The sequence below is a fragment of the Oncorhynchus gorbuscha genome, linkage group LG14 (genome assembly GCF_021184085.1).
Source record: "Oncorhynchus gorbuscha isolate QuinsamMale2020 ecotype Even-year linkage group LG14, OgorEven_v1.0, whole genome shotgun sequence".
In the NCBI taxonomy this organism is placed as follows: domain Eukaryota; kingdom Metazoa; phylum Chordata; class Actinopteri; order Salmoniformes; family Salmonidae; genus Oncorhynchus; species Oncorhynchus gorbuscha.
The window spans coordinates 22,736,113-22,757,569 of record NC_060186.1 but is presented as its reverse complement, the minus strand read 5'-3'; the positions used below and the strand labels follow the sequence as shown (position 1 = coordinate 22,757,569).

At 45.5% G+C, this 21,457-nt stretch overlaps 1 protein-coding gene across 1 annotated transcript in view; it reads right to left on the bottom strand.

Moving 5' to 3' along the window:
• Nucleotides 1-5,222: 5,222 nt before the first annotated feature.
• The window catches only part of creb3l2 (cAMP responsive element binding protein 3-like 2), a 30,024-nt gene continuing 13,789 nt past the window's right edge, over nucleotides 5,223-21,457 (bottom strand). The window contains exons 2-12 of the mRNA XM_046297502.1: nucleotides 14,137-14,368; nucleotides 13,719-13,903; nucleotides 13,530-13,605; nucleotides 10,925-11,124; nucleotides 10,462-10,608; nucleotides 9,481-9,539; nucleotides 9,179-9,247; nucleotides 7,997-8,096; nucleotides 7,534-7,657; nucleotides 6,522-6,756; nucleotides 5,223-6,274 (exon numbers count right to left, since the gene is read on the bottom strand). Of these exons, the coding sequence (XP_046153458.1) occupies nucleotides 6,202-6,274; nucleotides 6,522-6,756; nucleotides 7,534-7,657; nucleotides 7,997-8,096; nucleotides 9,179-9,247; nucleotides 9,481-9,539; nucleotides 10,462-10,608; nucleotides 10,925-11,124; nucleotides 13,530-13,605; nucleotides 13,719-13,903; nucleotides 14,137-14,368 (1,500 nt within the window). The 3' untranslated portion in view covers nucleotides 5,223-6,201. The remainder of the gene's footprint in view (nucleotides 6,275-6,521; nucleotides 6,757-7,533; nucleotides 7,658-7,996; nucleotides 8,097-9,178; nucleotides 9,248-9,480; nucleotides 9,540-10,461; nucleotides 10,609-10,924; nucleotides 11,125-13,529; nucleotides 13,606-13,718; nucleotides 13,904-14,136; nucleotides 14,369-21,457) is intronic.

The following is a 21,457-nucleotide window of genomic DNA, read 5'->3' as shown; positions in this document are numbered from 1 at the left end:
TCGTAGACCTTCATTAAGAAGTGCAATACATAGGCTACTGGGGTATTTAAAAAAAAAGTTATTTCATCTAAGCAGTGGAAGCAGGAATGCATGATTCAATATATTTTGATGTGCAACCTAATCCAGGGATTGTCATGAATTTCGAGTTGACAATTAGAAACAGTGGCTATATAAAATTAAGATGACCAGTGTAGCTGTGTAAATAAAAACAATGGCATGGAGGGAACTACATATACTAAACTATACATTTCACGATAGTCCTTTGACACACTTGTGTTATTTATAACAGAGAAATCAACTACCCATCCACAGTTTCCTTATTAATCTTTGCCTAGCTAGCAATTTTACAATCACTCAAGTTTGGTAGCCGATGCCGCTGGATGCACTTTCTAGCCATGGGCGTAGTTGTTCATGCAGTGGTTACAACGTGTCACTGATCAAACCTTCTCGTTAAAGGTCTGCGGCGTAACCGTAGGAGCAAATGAGTTTGGAACAGGGATATAGACATCATTTTTACATGCAAATATGATTGGATACAGCGTTTGATTATTGAAATATCTGCCTCAATTTAACTTCAGAGCTGCTTTTTTTCTTTCTGAGGGCTAATCGGGGACAATTTCAGAGGCCGCTCTAGCCGGGGACAGGCCACAAGAATGTGGAAATCGGAAATCAGGAACGACTGGTCACCCTAGTCAATATAGGACCCCAGAATTTCCTGAGTAAAATCAAATCAAATCCAACTTTATTTGTCACATGCGCCGAATACAAGAAGTGTAGACTTTACCTTGAAATGCTTACTTACAAGCCCTTAACCAAAAGTGCAGTTCAAGAAGTTAAGAAAATATTTACCAAACAAAGTTTAAAAAAATGATAAAAGTAACACAATAAAATAACAATAACGAGGCTATATACAAGGGGTACCGGCACAGAGTCAGTGTGCGGAGGTACAGGTTAGTTGAGGTCATTAGTACATGTAGGTAGGAGTGAAGTGACTATGCATAGATAATAAACAGCGAGTAGCAGCAGTGTACAAAACAAATGGGGGTGTCAATGTAAATAGTCCGGTGGCCGTTTGATTGTTCAGCAGTCTTATGGCTTGGGGGTAGAGATGTACTGGGCTGTACGCATTACCCTCTGTAGCGCCTTACGGTCCGATGCCGAGCAGTTGCCAGACCAGGCGGTGATGCAACCAGTCAGGATGCTCTTGATGCAGCTGTAGAACCTTTTGAGGATCTGAGGACCCATGCCAAATCTTTTCAGTCTCCCGAGGTGTTCCTTTTGTCCAGGTGAGAAAGGGCAGTGTGGAGTGTGATTGAGATTGCGTCATCTGTGGATCTGTTGGGGCGGTATGCAAATTGGAGTGGGTCTAGGGCAGGTATTCCCAAACGGGGTTTGTTCTCTATTTCTTTTCACATTTTCAAACAGTACATTTATATTTTCTAACGGGGCTATACATTTGGGTGAGGTTTTTTTCTCGCCTGAGTAGCCTCGTTTCACTGCCAAAAATAAAATGAAACCATCTAGCTTTCCGCGAAATAACAACACAATGTCAAATACAGGTGGCCTAGTCAAACAATTAACATCCAATCACATTAACCGTTACTCTCTCATAGGAAATCTTCACTCTTGCGCAGACATTTAGAAACGAAACATGATCATTTGAAAAATAAGCCACAGGAGTTTTTTGAGTGAGAATAAAGACGACTTTCGAGTAGTAAGACATGTATAAACAGAAACCATTAATAAGAAGGGGCTAGAAGTTCATTGTATGGTGAGCTACCGAGTAGTTAGGAAAGGCAAGCCCCATACTATTGTGGAGGACTTCATTCTTCCTGCTGCCGTGGATATGGCTGGGACAATGCTAGGGGAAAAGGCCCAAAAAAAACGATACAGACAAGGCCTTCATCAAACAACACAAATGGACTTTGATGGTCAAGATGTGTTGGTATCTGTACTGATGGCGCAACGCTCATGCAAGTAGTTGCTCCCGACTTCACTCGGGTACACTGCAGCATCCTCCGAGAGGCTCTTGCTGCCAAGGGAATGCCTGACAGCTTGAAAAACGTTTCGGACACTACAGTGAAAAAGGTTAACCTTGTTAAAGCAAGGCCCCTGAACTCTCGTGTATTTTCTGCATTATGCAATGATATGGGCTGTAACCATGTAATGCTTTTACAACAAACAGAAGTGCGCTGGTTATCAAGGGGCAAAGTATTGACTACATTTTTTTAGAATTGAGAGACGAGCTTAACGTTTTCTTTACTGACCATAATTTCCACTTGTCTGACCGCTTGCATAATGATGAGTTTCTCACCCGACTGACCTGTCTGGGTGATGTTTTTCTCACCTGAATGATCTGAATCTAGGATAACAGGGACTCTCTGCAACTATATTCAATGTGTGGGATACAATTGAGGCTATGATTAAGAAGTTGGAGCTCTTCTCTGTCTTCATTAACCAGGACAACACACAGGTCTTTCCATCATTGTATGATTGTTTTGTGAGCAAATTAACTCGAGCTTACGGAGAATGTCAAATGTGATATAGCGAAGCACCATAGTGAGTTGGGTGTGCAATTACGCAGGTACTTTCCCAAAATGGACGACACAAAACGACTGGATTCGTTATCCCTTTCATGCCCTGCTTCCAGTCCACTTACTGAACAAGAGAGCCTCATCAAAATTGCAACAAGCGGTTCTGTGAAAATTAAATTTAATCAGAAGCCATTGCAAGATTTCTGGATAGGGCTGCGCTCAGTTTCTTGCCTTGGAAAATCACACTGTTAAGACACTGATGCCCTTTGCAACGACGTACCTACGTGAGAGTGGATTCTCGGCCCTCACTAGCAGGACAACTAAATACAGGCACAGACTGCGTGTGGGTCATGAATTAAGACTGAGACTCTCTCCAATACAAACCAACATTGCAGAGTTATTTGCATCCTTTCAAGCACACCCTTCTCTTGGTCACTTCCCACGAGCCGGATTGTGACAAAACCTCACACTCATTCTTATGTTTATTAAATGTATCGTATAGTGTGTGTGTGTGTGTGTGTGTGTGTGTGTGTGTGTGTGTGTGTGTGTGTGTGTGTGTGTGTGTGTGTGTGTGTGTGTGTGTGTGTGTGTGTGTGTGTGTGTGTGTGTGTGTGTGTGTGTGTGTGTGTGTGTGTGTGTGTGTGTGTGGCAGACTTACAATGATGGCATAAAACAACAGTTGAGAGTGCGCTGACCCTGGTGCTTAGAGGGGGTACAGCTGACCCTGGTGCTGGAGGGGGTACGCAGCTGGAGGTTGAATGTTTGAAGGGGTACGGGACTATAAAAAGCTTGGGAACCACTGGTCTAGGGTATCCGGGAGGATGCTGTTGATGTGAGCCAGCCTGTTGCTAGTTGGCCTTATAGAGTTGGTTTGAGTGCCCTCTTAGTGCCAGCATCGGTCTGTGGTGGTAAATAGACGGCTACGAGTAATACACTGTAGACGAGAACTCTCCCGGTAGATAGTGTGGTCTACAGCTTACCATAAGGTACTCTACCTTACGGTACATACATCTGTATGTGCACTAACTCATATCATAGGATAATTCATTTGGGGATCAAAACCTGGGGAAGTGGAAACACAAAACACACCAATTAGATCGCTAACTCTAGTACACACTGCTGGTAGCCATGTATTCATCCAACAGTACATTTGATTTCCTACCCATGAGACCTACAGCCCTCGCAATACCCGCTGCGCACTTCACCATGTCAAAATAGTTGCTATTGAGCTGACTATTGAGAGTTAATACATAAAATTCCACCTACAGAAAGCTGAGACCCTCCTCTCTTCGTGAAGCTTCCAAAGCAGTGTTTTTCCCACAATTGCATTATTAAATGTTACACAATCAGAACGCATTTTGTCTTTCGAGCTGATGGGGGGGGGGGGGTAGGAGAGTGGCTCGCTCACCACAACAGAAGGCCTCAGCGAGGACACAGACACAATGGCAGGACAGACACTTTCAATACACGAATCATGAGGTTAATAGCCTTTACTGTTCGAGCAAATCGTGGTTTTAGCAACCACAAATTTGTTTTGAGTGAGGTGACAATCCATGATCTTGGCCGTTGCCCACTGATCAGCCAAACCCGTATTATAGATTAGCATACCAGAGATATTGTTTTGTTTTTTATGGCACATGGGCCGCTAGCCATGTCACCTCACTCGTTGTTTTGTTTTTATGTTGAGTCAGAATTGACATATCAGTTGCATCATTATAACCCACTATGGGAATGAATAGAGAAATGACTAATTAGTTGAGGAATTTAAAGGATGCTTTTGCATTTATAGTGAATCCGTCTGTTTTGTCTTTCTGTGAAACGCAGTTATTATCCAACCTCGCTACCACGAGACGTCCATTCTAAGCCAATCACTCGGTCAGAACATTTTTGCCTTAACGCAATTAGGTTAATGTGATTTGAGTTTTTTTTTTAAAGGAGAATAATCAAGGCTGACAGTTCTTTCACAGGCAGGGAGACAGACACAACCTTTTACAAAATGGACACACAGAAATATGCATATACGCACGCACGAACACACACGCACACTAACATACCAGTTGTGTCCAATAGACCCGTTGTCCAGAGGCAGAGCTTTGATTTGGTTGAACATTGGAGTGTGGGTTTAAAACAGCGATTCTCAACTGGAAAGTGTCTGATTTTTTTTTTTTTATACTCCACTCTGAGCTGAAACGACTAAAACCAGATAGAGAGTGTGTAGAAACCAGTAGAACTATTTGGCGGATTTTGTTGATTTTACAGTCTCAAACCAGTGAACTCTACATTCCTCATCAAGAATATGGGCATAATGAATAATGAGAGGACTGTTGTTCCCTTGTCATATAATTAGTACATGTACTATCAATATAGCATTGTAAAAAAAAATCCAGATTGCCTTTTATCCTAATTAAATAAATAAATCGCCATGCAAATATTGGATCGCGGCTGAGACAATTTGGTTCTATTTGGTTCCCGGGGTAAAGCCAGTGGAGAACCACTGGGTTAAAACATTTGAATAAGTTGATTTGAATGTCTGGGGGCCAAACCTTTGGGATGGGCTTAGTACGACTTCTGGCGCTTGTCATCATTGACTGACACATGCTCACAGTGAGGGTATGCGTGCTTACAGTCTCAAACACACAGTACATGACTTACAATCACACTTCAAAGCAGGGCAATCGTACACGGCTGTCGATGCTTTTACTACGGAAAATATTTATTTGTTTTAGTCAAAAGCCAAGAAGGACAGAACCCATAAAGACAAAAGACAGGTTCCTGTGGAGGCAAAATGTGACTCTACAGTTTATATGGAATAAATAAGAATAAAATGGACTCTTTGGGGATGCTGTGTGAGTGGATTGACTGCAGGGTGCAGGCCAAAGGAGAAGGTGCTTATGGTTCTGTTCATCTGTGTGTATGTGGGAGACAGTGCAGGTGGTAGAGACTATGACCTAGCAGAAACATCATACTGGTTCATTACATATCACAAGGCCACCATTGTGTTTTCTCCAGCAGGAAAGTTTCTTAGTTTCGCAAACAACACATTCCCCACACACATTATCTGGTATAAAGTACTTTGTCATAACGCTGTATCATACACAACTTGATTGTCTCAGCATCCAACCATCGATCAAACATCAGTCAACATTGCGTTTACTGACCTCATACATGCAGGCGGACATTTATATTTACAAAAATAGGACTTGCAACGAAGGCCTGTGGCTTTTGAAGGAAAGGAATACGTAAAGGAAATAGCATTTGAGATACTAAGCCCCATTAACTGTGAAGACATCAACAGAGTATTCAAAGAGCCACGGGGCCCCATTCTCATAACACCGCCATCACACCAAGGAGAATATCACCATAGAAATACAGAACAAAATACCACTCACTCAAATATAACAGAGCATAATGGCTGAAGCAAAACGATGTCATCAAATATATAAAGAAGTAAGGCAAATAAAGGCTAAAATAAAAGCAAAAGTACAAACACAAAAATATATCAAAGAGGTGGTGTACTTTTGGAATGGAATAAAAACACAATAGAAATGAACAACAACTACATACGATAAAATAACAAAGTTATCCAAAAATATTCTATAAATACAGAGAGCCTCCGTCTCCTGCTCCTGCAGAGGGAAGGTCAAAGGTGAGGGGTCAGAGGTAGACCCTATGACGTCTCGTTGACTGTCCTCTCCAGCTCTATGATTTTAGCGCTGTCGTTCACCCTCTGCTCCAGAGACCTGGCGCAGAAGAGAGACGAACAGATAAGAAACTACAGCACTAGACTTTTACTGACACCAATACCCAAAAATCGTGTAAAAAAAACAGTTATTCTGTCTCATACAGTCTCTGATGTCATCGCCTACCATAAGTGTGTGTGTGTGTGTGTGTGTGTGTGTGTGTGTGTGTGTGTGTGTGTGTGTGTGTGTGTGTGTGTGTGTGTGTGTGTGTGTGTGTGTGTGTGTGTGTGTGTGTGTGTGTGTGTACCTGTGCAGGTCTAAAAGCAGGGGTTTCTGTGGGTTCGTATCACTGCTGTTGCTGAAAGGTGGGCGTGTCTCAGCCCGATGTGACTCCTCCCCTTTCTGCTGCTTTTTCTCAGAGCGCCACGCTGCCATGACAACCGTGGGCCTCTCCAATTGGTCAGGATAGTCCCCGCCCAGACCCAGAAGGTGTGGCTCGTCCAGCCCTCTCTCCTCATAGGACAGCAGGCTCCTGGACTTCACTGTGAAGGATCATGGGAAAAAAAAAAAACATTTTTACCTGATCACATCATGTCCAGAAAGGAGAAAGTACTCAATGACATGCCTATCTTTTACATCTGTCTTTGTTGAAACGTCTTTTGTTTTTTTAGGGACAGTATAATCCTTTGATGCGACCGTGTCTCCTACTCATGCAATCCTACAACCCTCTTAACAATATGGATTACACATTAAACCTAACCCTACCAACAGTAAACCTTGCTCTGTACATATCCTACAAAACAGATTGTTCTGCTGTAGGGGCAGAGTGCCAGCATACAAATGCTGGGCTCTGTGGCAAACAGGCTGTGTGTGGGAGGGAGGGAGAAGAGCTGTAGGGGGAGCAAAGATCAATCATCATAAAATGGCTGCATTGCAGTTTAATCATGCTAATGATAGTCCCTCTGAATGGGACATAATGACATTCAAGTGTACACTCTTCCAGGAGGCCATGCCAAAACACTCCAAAAGGTGTGTGTGTGATTGGTAGGATCACGCAACACTGCTAGTTTCTCAGCACTCAGAGATTCAGAGCTAATGCCTCGCTCACACACACACACACACACACACACACACACACACACACACACACACACACACACACACACACACACACACACACACACACACACACACACACACACACACACACACACACACACACACACACACACACACACACGTCATGCACTGTAAAAAGATCAGCATTAATCCACGAAACATGAATGTGCAATGTGTGACTGACTGTGTGTGTGTAGTACCTGTAGCTGTGTAAGACTCCTGCATGGCCATGTCTCTGGAGAGGCCAGTCTCTGTGATGGAGGAGCAAGGACCCAGGCTGGAGTAGAAACTCCCTAGGAACACAGCGAAGCACAGCACCACCACCTAGACCCCCACACACACACACACACACACACACACACACACACACACACACACACACACACACACACACACACACACACACACACACACACACACACACACACACACACACACACACACACACACACACACAATATGTTATTAGGCTCCACAGTCAAGCACTTACATGAAAAAGACAAGACAGGTTGCCCACAACAGCTGACACACAGAGCATGCAGGAGTTATATCAAATGAAAAACAAAAGGTTATCCAATCGATATGAAACACAAATGTGTGCTCGTGCACACACACATGCGAGCACACACACACAGGGCTGAGGGTTGAGTTGAGGAGACTCACCATGAGGCAGGAGGAGGTCTGGGTGCCAGTGACTTTGCAGGAGCGGGGAACCTTCCCTGCCACCACCGCCTGCAGAGAGTGCAGCTGTTGTATTAGAGTCCTAGGGAGAGGGAACGAGGGGAGAGAGAGGGGAAGGGGAGAGGAGACGAGGGGGGAAGGGGGAAGGGGAGAGGAGACGAGGGGAGAGAGGGGGAAGGGACAGAGGGGGAAGGGGAGAGGGGGAGAGGAGACGAGGGGCGAGAGAAGGGATAGGGAGAGGGAACGAGGGGGAGAGGGGAAGGGGAGAGGAGACGAGGGGGAAGGGGGAAGGGGAGAGGAGACGAGGGGAGAAGGGGAGAGGAGACGAAGGGGGAGAGGAGACGAGGGGAGAGAGGGGGAAGGGACAGAGGGGGAAGGGGAGAGGGGGAGAGGAGACAAGGGGCGAGAGAAGGGATAGGGAGAGGGAACGAGGGGAGAGAGAGGGGAAGGGGAGAGGAGACGAGGGGGAAGGGGGAAGGGGAGAGGAGATGAGGGGAGAGAGGGGGGGGGGGAGAGGAGACGAAGGGGGAGAGGAGACGAGGGGAGAGAGGGGGAAGGGACAGAGGGGGAAGGGGAGAGGGGGAGAGGAGACGAGGGGCGAGAGAAGGGATAGGGAGAGGGAACGAGGGGGAGAGAGAGGGGAAGGGGAGAGGAGACGAGGGGGAAGGGGGAAGGGAAGAGGAGACGAGGGGAGAGAGGGGGAAGGGGAGAGGAGACGAAGGGGGAGAGGAGATGAGGGGAGAGAGGGGGGAAGGGGAGAGGGGCGAGAGAAGGGAAGGGGAGAGGAGATGAGGGGAGAGGAGACGAGGGGGAGAGGAGAGAGAAAGGGCAGAAGGTAAAGTTGGGCTCAGAGCTTAGTCATAGACACTCACACACATCCTGCCAAAGACAATACACACACACACACTTTCACACACAAAGCTAAATAGACACACAGCTGAACAGAACAGCAGAGAATTACACACTTCACTGGACTAACATATGACTTCACAGACAATGTTACACGGTGTGTATTCGTGCACAAACACATGAAAACATAGCAAAACATAACGCTCCGTTCGACTCAGCGAGCTGTGTGATAATTTTACAAGGTTGGATTAATATTGTAGGAAAGGATGAAGCACGAAACATAACCTGGAGCACTGTATAATGTATGTCTCTTACTTGTTGGTACACTCCAGATTCTCCAGTTTCCTGCGCAGCTCGCTGTTCTCATTGGAGCAGTTCTCCACCCTGTGGACAAAAGGGGGAATTACAAGATCAGTGACAGGTAGGCATAATAACTCGGGGAGACAGAAGCCACTACTGTATTTGTGTAAAAGCACCGTTGAGTTTAATAAATTGTCATTGCCACAATAAGGTCTTTATCTATTGATAATGACGCTAATTAATTACCAAAGAAATGGGAGACAAAAAACGCATTCCCAAAGCAACACATTTGATTGAGAACATCACGAAAGACTCACTTCTTCTCCAGGGCGTCCATGTACTCCTTCTTCTTTCTGCGGCTCTCTTGAGCAGAGATCTGAACGAAAGGATGTCGAAATTACACCCCTGTTATGGCTCACGGAAGTATCGCTTTACTGTAATCACTCTGAAGTGTGTTATTACGTCTGGCACAGGCAGAAATACAAAAGTATTAAACATATGAGTGAGCATTTCTCCTCTGCCAAGATAATCCATCCACCTGACAGGTGTGGCATAGCAAGAAGCTGATTCAACAGCATGATCATTACACAGGTGAACTTTGTGCTGGGGAACAATAAAAGGCCACTCTAAAATGTGCAGTTTCGTCACGAAACACGATGCTGCAGATGTCTCAAGTTTGGAGGGAGCGTGCAATTGGCGTGCTGACTGCAGGAATGTCCACCAGAGCAGTTGCCAGGAAATCTAACGTTAATTTCCCTAACATAAGCCTCCTCTCCAACGTCATTTTATAGAATTTGGCAGTGCGTCCAACCAGCCTCACAACCGCAGACCACATGTAACCACGCCAGCCCAGGACCTCCACATACTGCTTCTTCACCTGCAGGATCGCCTGAGACCAGCCACCCAGTGAGCTGATGAAACTGAGGAGTATTTCTGTCTGTATTAAAGCACTTTGTGGGGAAAAACTCAGTCTGATTGGCTGGGCCTGGCTCCCCAGTGGTTGGGCCTGGCTCCCCAATGGCTGGGCCTGGCTCCCCAGTGGCTGGGCCTGGCTCCCCAGTGGCTGGGCCTGGCTCCCCAGTGGCTGGGCCTGGCTCCCAGTGGTTGGGCCTATGCCCTCCCAGGCCCATCCATGGCAAATTAAGAATAGGGCCAAATGAATGTATTTATATTGACTGATTTCCTGATATGAACTCTAACTCAGTAAAATCATCGACACTGTTCCATGTTGAGTTTATATTTATGTTCCGAGCTGTTGCTTGACATTTCAACTCACGAATCGTAATCACAAGACCCACCTTGTTCTTGATCTTCCTGCGTATCTTCTTCAGGGCTTTCTCCTCCGCCTTGGACAGGGGCAGCTTGGTGGGAACAGGGTAACCCTCGGCAACCAGGGTTCTCCTCTCTTCCTCTGTCAGCAGGAGAGGGCCAGAGCCCTGCAGCTTCTACAGGGGGAGGTGGAGAGAGGAAGTGTCATCAGAGTCCATCAGATAAGCTGACAAACTGTGTCTTATTTCAGTGGCGTCCCTGTATCTGTTCTCTGAATAGCTCCATCGCTCATTCCTTCCATTTCGTGAGGTTGTCACTGATCTGACCAGGTTGGATTGGTGAACGCAATACGGTGAGAACCTCGCATTAACTTATCCAATCTCTCCCGGATCAGTGATTACCCGAAGAAAGGTAGGACGGATTCATATTATGCCGACGGGGTCCCTGTATCTTTTCAGTGAATCCCTGGTCCCCAGGCTGTGTTGTACGTACGTGTGGGGCGGTGAGAAGAGGGGAGTTGGAGAGGGAGGAGGGTGTGCGCTGAGACACCTTGAGGCCGGCCTGGGAGGGTGCAGGGCTGAGGGGAGAAGAGGGGCTCTGGGGAGTGCTGGCGTGTACCGGGCTCTGACAGCCCTCTGAGTCACTGCTGTGGGAGGAGGGAGGGGTGGGTGGCATCTGCAGAGACTCCAGACCTTGTGAGGGGAAACACACACAAACAGGTTACACGCCTGCAAACGTTCTCTAGAGACGATCAACACTAACATTTACAGACTTTACACATTGGATTGTACTTGATGTCAACATCATCCATCCGTGGCTAGAAGGGATCCTCAGAGCAGCACAACACTGATCCGCCTGCATAGCAACTATACTGAACAAAAATATAAAAAACGCAACAAATTCAAAGATTCTACTGAGTTACAATTCATATAAGGAAATTAGCCAAATTGAAATACATTTCTTAGGCCATATGGATTTTACATGACTGGGAATGCAGATATGCATCTGTTGGTCACCTTAAAAGAAAAAAGAAGGTATGGGCGCGGATCAGAAAACCAGTCAGTATCCGGTGTGCCCACCATTTGCCTCATGCAGTGCGACACGTCTCCTTCGCATAGAGTTGATCAGGCTGTTGATTGTGGCCTGTGATTGATTGTGGAATGTTGTCAAAATCCTCTTCAATGTCTGTGCGAAGTTGCCGGTTATTGGCAGGAACTGGAAAATGCTGTCGTACACGTCGATCCAGAGCATCCCAAACATACTCAATGGGTGACATGTCTGGTGAGTATGCAGGCCATGGAAGAACTGGGACATTTTCATTGTGTACAGATCCTTGCATCATGGGGCCGTGCATTATCATGCTGAAACATGAGGTGATGGCGGCAGATGAACGGCACGACAATGGGCCTCGGGGTCTCATCACGGTATCTCTGTGCATTGAAACTGCCATCGATTAAATACAATTGTGTTCGTTGTCTGTAGCATATGCCTGCACATTCAACCCCACTAGGGCACTCTGTTCATCACGTTGACATCAGCAAACCGCACGACAACACAATGCCCTACACATTGGTCTGCAGTTGTGAGGCCGGTTGGGCGCACTGCCAAATTCTCTAAAACAACGTTGGAGGCGGCTTATGGGAGAGAAGTGAACATTCAATTCTCTGGCAACAGCTCTGGTGGAAATTCCTGCAGTCAGCACGCCAATTGCACGCTCCCTCAAAACCGGAGACATCTGTGGCATTGTGTTGTGTGACAAAACTGCACATTTTAGAGTGGCTTTTTATTGTCCCCAGCACAAGGTGCACCTGTGTAATGATCATGCTGTTTAATCAGCTTCTTGATATGCCACATCTGTCAGGTGGATGGATTATCTTGGCAAAGGAGAAATCCTTACTGACAAGGATGTAAACAAATTAGTGCACAACATTTGAGAGAAATAAGCTTTTTGTGCGTATGGACATTTCTGGGATCCTTTATTTCAGCTCATGCAACATGGGACTAAGACTTTACATGTTGCGTTTGTATGTTTTGAGAAAAAAAGAAGAAACCCGCACACTGATCTTTAATAAGCTTTACGTATATGACCTTCATCACAGCGTTTGTGCTTAAAAACCTAGATATTTTGGACATACCATACATATTGTCAAATACTTAAAAGTGTGCTTGATTTATATTCAAAAGGCATCTTCAAAATGTATGCACGCATGACAAAGTCGCTTTGGACAAAAGCGTCTGCTAAATGGTGTATATTATACGATTATGTTATTTAATGAGAGGTAAAGAGCACAGTACTTGACACGTATATTTGACCCAGGTCTGGGGACGACATTTTTTTTATTTATTTGATTTATTTCACCTTTATTTAACCAGGTAGGCAAGTTGAGAACAAGTTCTCTTTTACAATTGCGACCTGGCCAAGACAAAGCAAAGCAGTTCGACAGATACAACGACACAGAGTTACACATGGAGTAAAACAAACATACAGTCAATAATACAGTAGAAACAAGTCTATATACAACGTGAGCAAATGAGGTGAGAAGGGAGGTAAAGGCAAAAAAGGCCATGGTGGCAAAGTAAATACAATATAGCAAGTAAAACACTGGAATGGTAGTTTTGCAATGGAAGAATGTGCAAAGTAGAAATAAAAATAATGGGGTGCAAAGGAGCAAAATAAATTAATTAATTAAATACAGTTGGGAAAGAGGTAGTTGTTTGGGCTAAATTATAGGTGGGCTATGTACAGGAGCAGTAATCTGTGAGCTGCTCTGACAGCTGGTGCTTAAAGCTAGTGAGGGAGATAAGTGTTTCCAGTTTCAGAGATTTTTGTCGTTCGTTCCAGTCATTGCCAGCAGAGAACTGGAAGGAGAGGCGGCCAAAGAAAGAATTGGTTTTGGGGGTGACTAGAGAGATATAACTGCTGGAGCGTGTGCTACAGGTGGGAGATGCTATGGTGACCAGCGAGCTGAGATAAGGGGGGACTTTACCTAGCAGGGTCTTGTAGATGACATGGAGCCAGTGGGTTTGGCGACGAGTATGACATACAGAGAGGTTATGAATAGTGTGGCAGTACGATATGGTGTGTGTCAGGTCTCACCTTTAGGAGACAAGTTGAGGAACTGGTCCACCTCATGAGGCTCCAGTTTGATCTGGATCTCACCAATCTCCTTCGCCTAGACAATCAAACCGCAGAGAGAGACGTCACACACGCGCATACGTTTGTGTGTGTGCTTGTGAGTGAATGTGGGCCTGTCTGCATGTGCTGTGGCTCTAAACGGCTTCTTACCTTGCTGGTCTTGCCCTGTGTGGCCGTCTGTGGGTTGGGCTTGGGGGCTGGTGGGGCCGGGGCCTCAGTGATGTGGCCCTCAGGGGCCAGGGAGAGGGTTAGGGTGGGCAGCAGGGCTGGAGGGTCACACAGCAACACCTCCATCTGTTCCTCCTGCTCCACGGACCAATTCTCACCATCTGATTCTAATAGAAAGAGACACGACACATCAGTATCAGCACGGTCACTTCGATACGCTGCGTACTGTTTGTGTCTTGTGTGGCCCTGAACGTACTAAAGCACATAGCTCCACATATCTCTGTATTGCCACCCTCTTTTGTTATAGATACCGCAGATATCCTGCACATTACAGTACGGCATGTAATCTACAACTGTCACCGAGGCCCAAAAACCCTCCCCTCTGTCCTCCTCCTCTCACCTGCATCGCTCCCCTGCTCCCCAGGCAGATGTGAGACGGGCGACTGGGGCCGGGAGTCCCCACACAGGGAGTAGGAGTGCTCCGCCTGGATGTGGGGCGGTAGCGGGGAGGACGGGGTGAAATCATCCCCCTCGTCCATGGCCTCTCCTTCCCGGCCGGACAGGAAGGGGTCGCTCAGCAGCTGGCCCAGCAAAGCATCCTGGGAGAAGTCATCCAGGAGGTCTGTGAAGTGCTGTTAGAGGGCGAGAGAGAGAGCGAGAGATGGACGTTCATGATAGATTGATAAAAGACATATAGGAAACACAGACTTGAGGCTGAGCACAGGCATGATACCATCTAGTCATCACACTGTCTAGTTACTACACCATATACCATGTCATTATTATATCATATGTCTGTAGCTAATTTGTAATAACTGCATATGAAGCTCTTTAATGTCTATCAGCACTTGCCTTTGAGGAAAAGCCCCACAGGCCAGCAACAAACAGCCAATCATAGAGCTGTAAAATCCCCTCTCCTCCTGTCACAATAGAGGCTGATATCGCTCCCACCAATCAGAGCGGCCATATCTCATCCTCCCATCTCTCAATGTGGTGAGACGTTATGACTTTTGAGTACAGGCCAAGACTGCCAGCCACCTTCTCCACTTCTTCTCCTTTCTTCCCCCCCCCCCCCCCCATCCTACCCTCAGAACATTCCTCCATGCACATTCCTTCCCATCTTCCTTTATTGATGTGACCCCCCAAAAAAGTCTAATTTCTCATCACTGCTTGGGACAGGCTAGGACAGGCCTGTCAACCTCTGCGCTGTTCAGACGCTTCAATGTTCCTTCCCCTCTCTGCCCTCTGCTTTTTAGATGCCCTACCTCTATATGTCATCACTTCGGGTCAAAGAAGTCAACTCAATAAACTGTGGGAGCATTCAACGTGTGTGACAGCACTGTGCCCTGCACTTGGAAGTCATGATCAGATGGGTGTATACTATTTAACTCTCTATACCTCTTTCTGCTTTTTAGGTTATGTACTTCTCTACCTCTCTTTAACATGACCAAACTAATAACGCCTATCAGCCAGCTGGAATGGTAATAATGGCCGGGTTAGGCCATATTATTTGTGGTTAATAGCTACATTGAAAGGGCGCGCAGCAACAGTAGTTCATCATGTCTTCTGTGAGGCAGTGGAGGACAGGGACAATACAGTATATAGCCTAGACTTCAACAGAAAACTGTTGAATAGAAGACAGTCGGCCGTTCGCGAACACAAAAAACGTGCTTTCGGTTGGTTTCACGCAAATGATGTACAGTGCCTTCGGAAAGCATTCCGGACACTTTACTTAGACCGCTTCTTCGTTACGTTACAGCCGTATTCTAAAACGGATTCTATAAAAATGTTTCAAACTCAGCCATCTATATACAGTACCCCATAATGACAAAGCGAAAACAGGTTTTGAGAAATGTTTGCAATTTTTTTTTTTGAAGAAGAAGAAGAAACAGAAATATCTTATTTACATAATATTCAGACCCTTTTCCGTTTCCAATGATCATCCTTGACATGTTTGTACAGCTTGATTGGAGTCCACCTGTGGTACATTTAATTGATAGGACATGATTTAGAAAGGCAAACACCTGTCTATATAAGGTCCCTCAGTTGACAGTGATGTCCGAGCAAAAACCAAGCCATGAGGTCGAAGGAATTGTCCATAGAGCTCCGAGACAAGATTGTGTCGAGTCACGGATCTGGGGAAGGGTACCGAAAAATGTCAGTAGCATTGAAGGTCCCCAAGAACACAGTGGCCTCCATCATTGTTCAATGGAAGTAGTTTGGAACCACCAAGACTCTTCCTAGAGCCCTCCACCAATCAGGCCTTTATGTCAGAGTGGCCAGACAGAAGCCACTCCTCAGTAAAAGGCACATGACAGCCTGCTTGGAGTTTGCCAAAAGAAACCTAAAGACTCTCAGACCATGAAAAACAAGATTCTCTGGTCTGTTGAAACCATGATTGAACTCTTTGGCCTGAATTCCAAGCGTCACGTCTGGAGGAAGCCTGACACCATCCCTACAGTGAAGCATGGTGGTGGCAACAGTACAGAGAGATCCTTGATGAAAACTTGCTTCAGAACACTCAGGACCTCAGACTGGGGCGAAGGTTCACCTTCCAACAGGACAATGACGCTAAGCACACAGGCAAGACAACACAGGAATGACTTTCGGGACAAGTCTCTGAATGCCCTTGAGTGGCCCATCCAGAGCCCGGACTTGAACCCGATCGAATATCTCTGGAGACCAGAAAATAGCTGCACAGCAACGCTCCCTATCCAACCAGACAGAGCTTGAGAGGATCTACAGAGAAGAATGGGAGAGACTCCACAAATACAGGTGTGCCAACCTTGTAGCGTCATACCCAAGAAGACTCGAGGCTGTAATCGCTTCCAAAGGTGCTTCAACAAAGTACTGAGTAAAGGGTCTGAATAAATGTGATATTTATGGGGTATTGTGTGTAGATTTATGACGGGGAATTTTAAAAAAATACATTTTAGAATAAGGCTGCAACCTAACAAAATGTGGAAAAAGTCAAGGGGTCTGAATACTTCCCGAAGTCAATGTATATAAACCCCGAATTGTTGATTCTATGCATTGGCCATTGAAAGGCTTTGAAGCCACCGGTTAGCCATATTGTCACTCCCTAGTAGGAGCAGTCCTCCATGGAAATGAATGGAATTCTACAGTATTTCCAATACACGTTTCAAGGACAAAATTGCATGTCTTTAAGTATTTTTCTGTGTGTAGTTGGGACAGTAACATTATTATGAATTTATATATTTAGTGCACATTATATACCATTTAAAAGTACGCATGTAGGCGTCGGCAATATAATAAATGTGGCTGAAATGAATGTAGACAATGTATTTCGATACCTTCCAAAATATTAACACAGCACCCCCTATCAGTCATCTAGTGTATATATAAATCCTTGATTTCACTGCCACCGCACGCCCAATTCTGGTGAGTTCAATGCTTAATTTGGTTTCTCTCTTTACTGAGGCCTGGGGGTGTACTCAACCGTTTAACAACTAAACAGAACGAAAAGCGGTGGGACCTACCTGAATTTGTCCAATAGAAACTCTTGTTTTTGGTGCGTTTGGAGTAAACAGGTTTCTGTTACAAAACGTTTTGCAACAGATTAAATGTTTTGCAACAGAATCGGCGTAATGAATAGGCCTACACCCCTGGTTAGAGCACTAACTAGGTTCTGATGCAAAGTATGGCGTTATTCTAGAGTTCAGCACTGATATTTCCCCGAATTTAACCAGTGGTGGGATGACTAGGATCATTTTATCGTCCCTGCTCTTTCTGGCGTACAGTCTCTGTCATTGAGAATGTCAACTATTTTTGAATCAGACCGCTGGATGGATTACAAGTAACAGAGTTCTGTGTTCTGTACTTGTATTGAACTGCATTACTGATGTGGGATCTGAATTCGAGACAGTTTGCTATAGCAGGAAAATAATCCTTCAGAAACAGGAAATGTCAATTATTATGTGGATTATAATTCATGGACATTTTTGTCGGGATTGATACATTTTTCGTGAGAGAAATTGAAGTCTTTCCTTTTAAAGTGGAAATTACAATCGTCAGAAGCCTATTTAACCTAAAATAGACAATACGTTTTGAACTTCCTGTATTTCTGGAAAGTTCTCCTGCAACAGCGTGATCAAATGAAGACCCTACATCGGTAAGCGTCAGGGAACCTTATAGTGTAGCCTATATCTTCAAACTCTCCCATCCTATACCCCGACTACTACATACTGTATCACACTACCGTTCAAAGGTTTGGGGTCACTTAGACATTTCGTTGTTTTTGAAAGAAAAGCACATTTTTAGTCCATTAAAATAACATCAAATTGATCAGAAATACAGTGTAGACATTGTTAATGTTGTAAATGACTGTTGTGGCTGGAAACAGCAGATTGTTAATGGAATATCTACATGGGCGTACAGAGGCCCATTATCAGAAACCATCACTCCTGTGTTCCAATGGCACGTTGTGTTAGCTAATCCAAGTTGATCATTTTAAAAGGATAATTGATCATTAGAAATCCCCTTTTGCAATTATGTTAGCACAGCTGAAGACGTTTGTTCTGATTAAAGAAGCAATAAAACGGTCCTTCTTTAGACTAGTTGAGAATCTGGAGCATTTGTGGGTTTGATTACAGGCTTAAAATGGCCAGAAACAAAGCAAGGTCTTTGTTTCTGGCCATTTTGAGCTTGTAATCGAACCCACAAATGCTGATGCTCCAGGTTCTCAACTAGTCTAAAGGAGGCCAGTTTTATTGCTTCTTTAATTAGAACAACAGTTTTCAGCTGTGCTAACATAATTGCAAAAGGGTTTTCTAATGATCACTTTGATGTTATTTTAATAGACAAAAAATTGTTTTATTTAAAAAACAAGGACATTTCTAAGTGACCCCAAACTTTTGAACGGTAGTGTATAATGTCTGTGTGTGTGTGTGTGTGTGTGTGTGTGTGTGTGTGTGTGTGTGTGTGTGTGTGTGTGTGTGTGTGTGTGTGTGTGTGTGTGTGTGTGTGTGTGTGTGTGTGTGTGTGTGTGTGTGTGTGTGTGTGTGTGTGTGTGTGTGTGTGTGTGTCAGAGAGTGGGGTGGTGTTGTACAGTAGGGAACAGTGTTACTGTAGAGCTGAGGGAAAGGGAGGAGGGAGGGATGTTTCAATGTGTTGCTCATTAACAAAGATCCACAGAGACAACACCCTCCTTTTGAAACAAAGGCCTTTTCACTCACACAAAATAAAGGCAACCTCGACAACTTCCACAGCTGCTTAGATAGAAAACAGCAGTCTTTAACTTCCTGTTGAAAACTAAGAAGAACACCCGACATTTAAAGTATACACATCATTCAAACGAATAGGCCTACAGATTTCACAGTAATGCTAAGAAGCATTACTCCATAGGATTTGGAGCCAACTATTCAGGTTGTATTGCAGTATCCTGGAAACCACTTGAGTAAGCCAAACAGTTACGTTAATGACCTGATTCCACCCAAAAATCAGTTCTCTGAAAGTGCATGCATAACTAATAACCTTCACCTGCTCTAGACTACAGTTCTGTCTCCGGGCAGAACTCACAGACCTGAGCCAATAGGAGTATTAGTCAGACAGGGCCTGTCTCTAAACTGCTACAGCAGGGGATAGGAAGCATCTGGAGAACGTGTCTTGCTAGCATCTCAGGGAGTGGGCAGAGAAAACACTTCATGGATATCATCTAGTTGGAAAACAGAGAGCAACATTCAGGGGAAAGGGGTGGAATGGCAAATAGGAAAAGAGAAGACAGCAGGCGGAAAAAGTGATGAACACCCTGGAGAATGTGAAAGGAGTAAGAAGGAGAGGGGGACAGAGAGAGAGAGAGAGACAGAGAAAGAGAGAGAAAGAAAGAAAGAAAGAAAGAAAGAAAGAAAGAAAGAAAGAAAGAGGGAGCACAAGGAGAAAGGGAGCGCGAGGAGAGAAGGGTGGAGATGGCAGGAGGCCAGGCATGTGGGTTCAATTACAGTCTGATTCAGGCCAAGACAGAGAGAGAGAGAGCGCGAGAGAGAGCGAGAGCAAGAGAGAGAGAAAGGGTGGCTGAGGGAGTGAGACAAAACTGACCACTCGCCATTGAAATGTTCTTTCCACTCTTTTCCCACTTGTAACATTTTCTACATGTCCGGCTGGAAGGGAACTCAACACAAATGCTAGTCTGTCCAGAGGGCCTACCCCAGTAGAGTCAGAGTGACCTCTTTAACCGACTCTTACACACTAAACATCCTGTTACATACCGAGTTATACACTAGTCAATTCCCTATATGGCTCTATATACTCTAAAACACCATAGGAAACACTCAGTCCTGTACACATGATTTAAATAGTACACAAACAACTCCAACTCTCCATAAGGAGTTATGTGGGTATATACTTGCAGTTTTGAATTCCAGTTTCCCCCTGCTGGTCTTATTAGGTTATCGTTCCGTTCCTGCTCCCAGCTGTTCCTATTCCCTAATTCAGATCCTTTCAGGCATGCCTCTCTGCAATCCTCTAACAGGCCTGGTGTGTGTTTAGTCAGTATGTTTATACTAACACACACACACAAAATGGGCCTCGTGTTAACTGTGTTTAAAAAGTGTCTCGCCCTGCATCTGGCCTGTGCTTTTGGGTAGGGGAGAAGAGAGAGGGGTAGAGAGGGGGAAGGGGAGGGGAAAAGAGAGGAGAGAGAAGGAGAGACAAGTTGGACGAGAGGTGAGGGGAGAGGAGAGAGAGGGGTGAGGGGAGAGGAGAGAGAGGGGTGAGGGGAGAGGAGAGAGAGGGGTGAGGAGAGAGGAGAGAGGAGAAAGGACTGCTGGCTACGTCACACCGAATCACTAACCAACAGACAACAATTTACAATTTACACTGACGCTCACGTCTCCGAGCAACAGAACATCCGTCCCCAGCGATTGTCACACAGGAAACTCTGGACCCTTACCAGGACGACCACTGACAGACACACCCCTATCTATCATGTTTGTCCCTTGTCGTCATGTGTTGTGTGACAGTTATGGTTTGGTGAGATAATGATGATTGTGATTGTGATTATGGTGAGAAAACTGTTGGGTGTCGACTAGCTTTAGAAGAGGAGGAGGAAGAAGAGGAGGAGACGGGAGGAGAGGAATTGATCTCTGGCAGTCTTCTATGGTGTTGGAGGTCTCTAGGGAGAGGTTAGACTCTGTGGAGGCCTACTGAACCACAACCCTCTCCCTCTCTGTCATTACCTTGGCTATTCAGGGACATAAAATGGAGGAGGGGGCTGGGGCGGTGGGGTTGTGGTGGTGTGTGAGGCCTAGGCGTGCAGGGGGATGTGGGTCATTGGGTTGGGCTCCCTCTGGTCCAGAGGTGCTACTGTTGCTCCTGATGGGAGAGAATCTTTGTCTCAGGCCTGGCACGTTGGGAGCTGGGGTGGGGGTGAGGGATGGGTGAGGTAATGAGGTGTTGTTAGGGGTGTTTGGGTGAGGGGCTGTAACCTAACTCTCTGACTCCATCTCCAACAGGTAGACGGACGGTTTCTGCACAACCACATACCCACACGACAGAGTAGGGCCTACCGGGCTACTGTTGGATTACAGGCAACATCCGCACCGAGCTAAAGGCTAGAGCTGCCGCTTTCAAGGAGCACGGCACTAATCCGGACGGTTAGAAGAAATCCTGCTATGCACTCAGACGAATCATCAAACAGGCAAAGCTTCAATACTAAGATTAGAGCCGGTGTAGTAGGATTCAAAATGGACTACAAAAGGGAAACC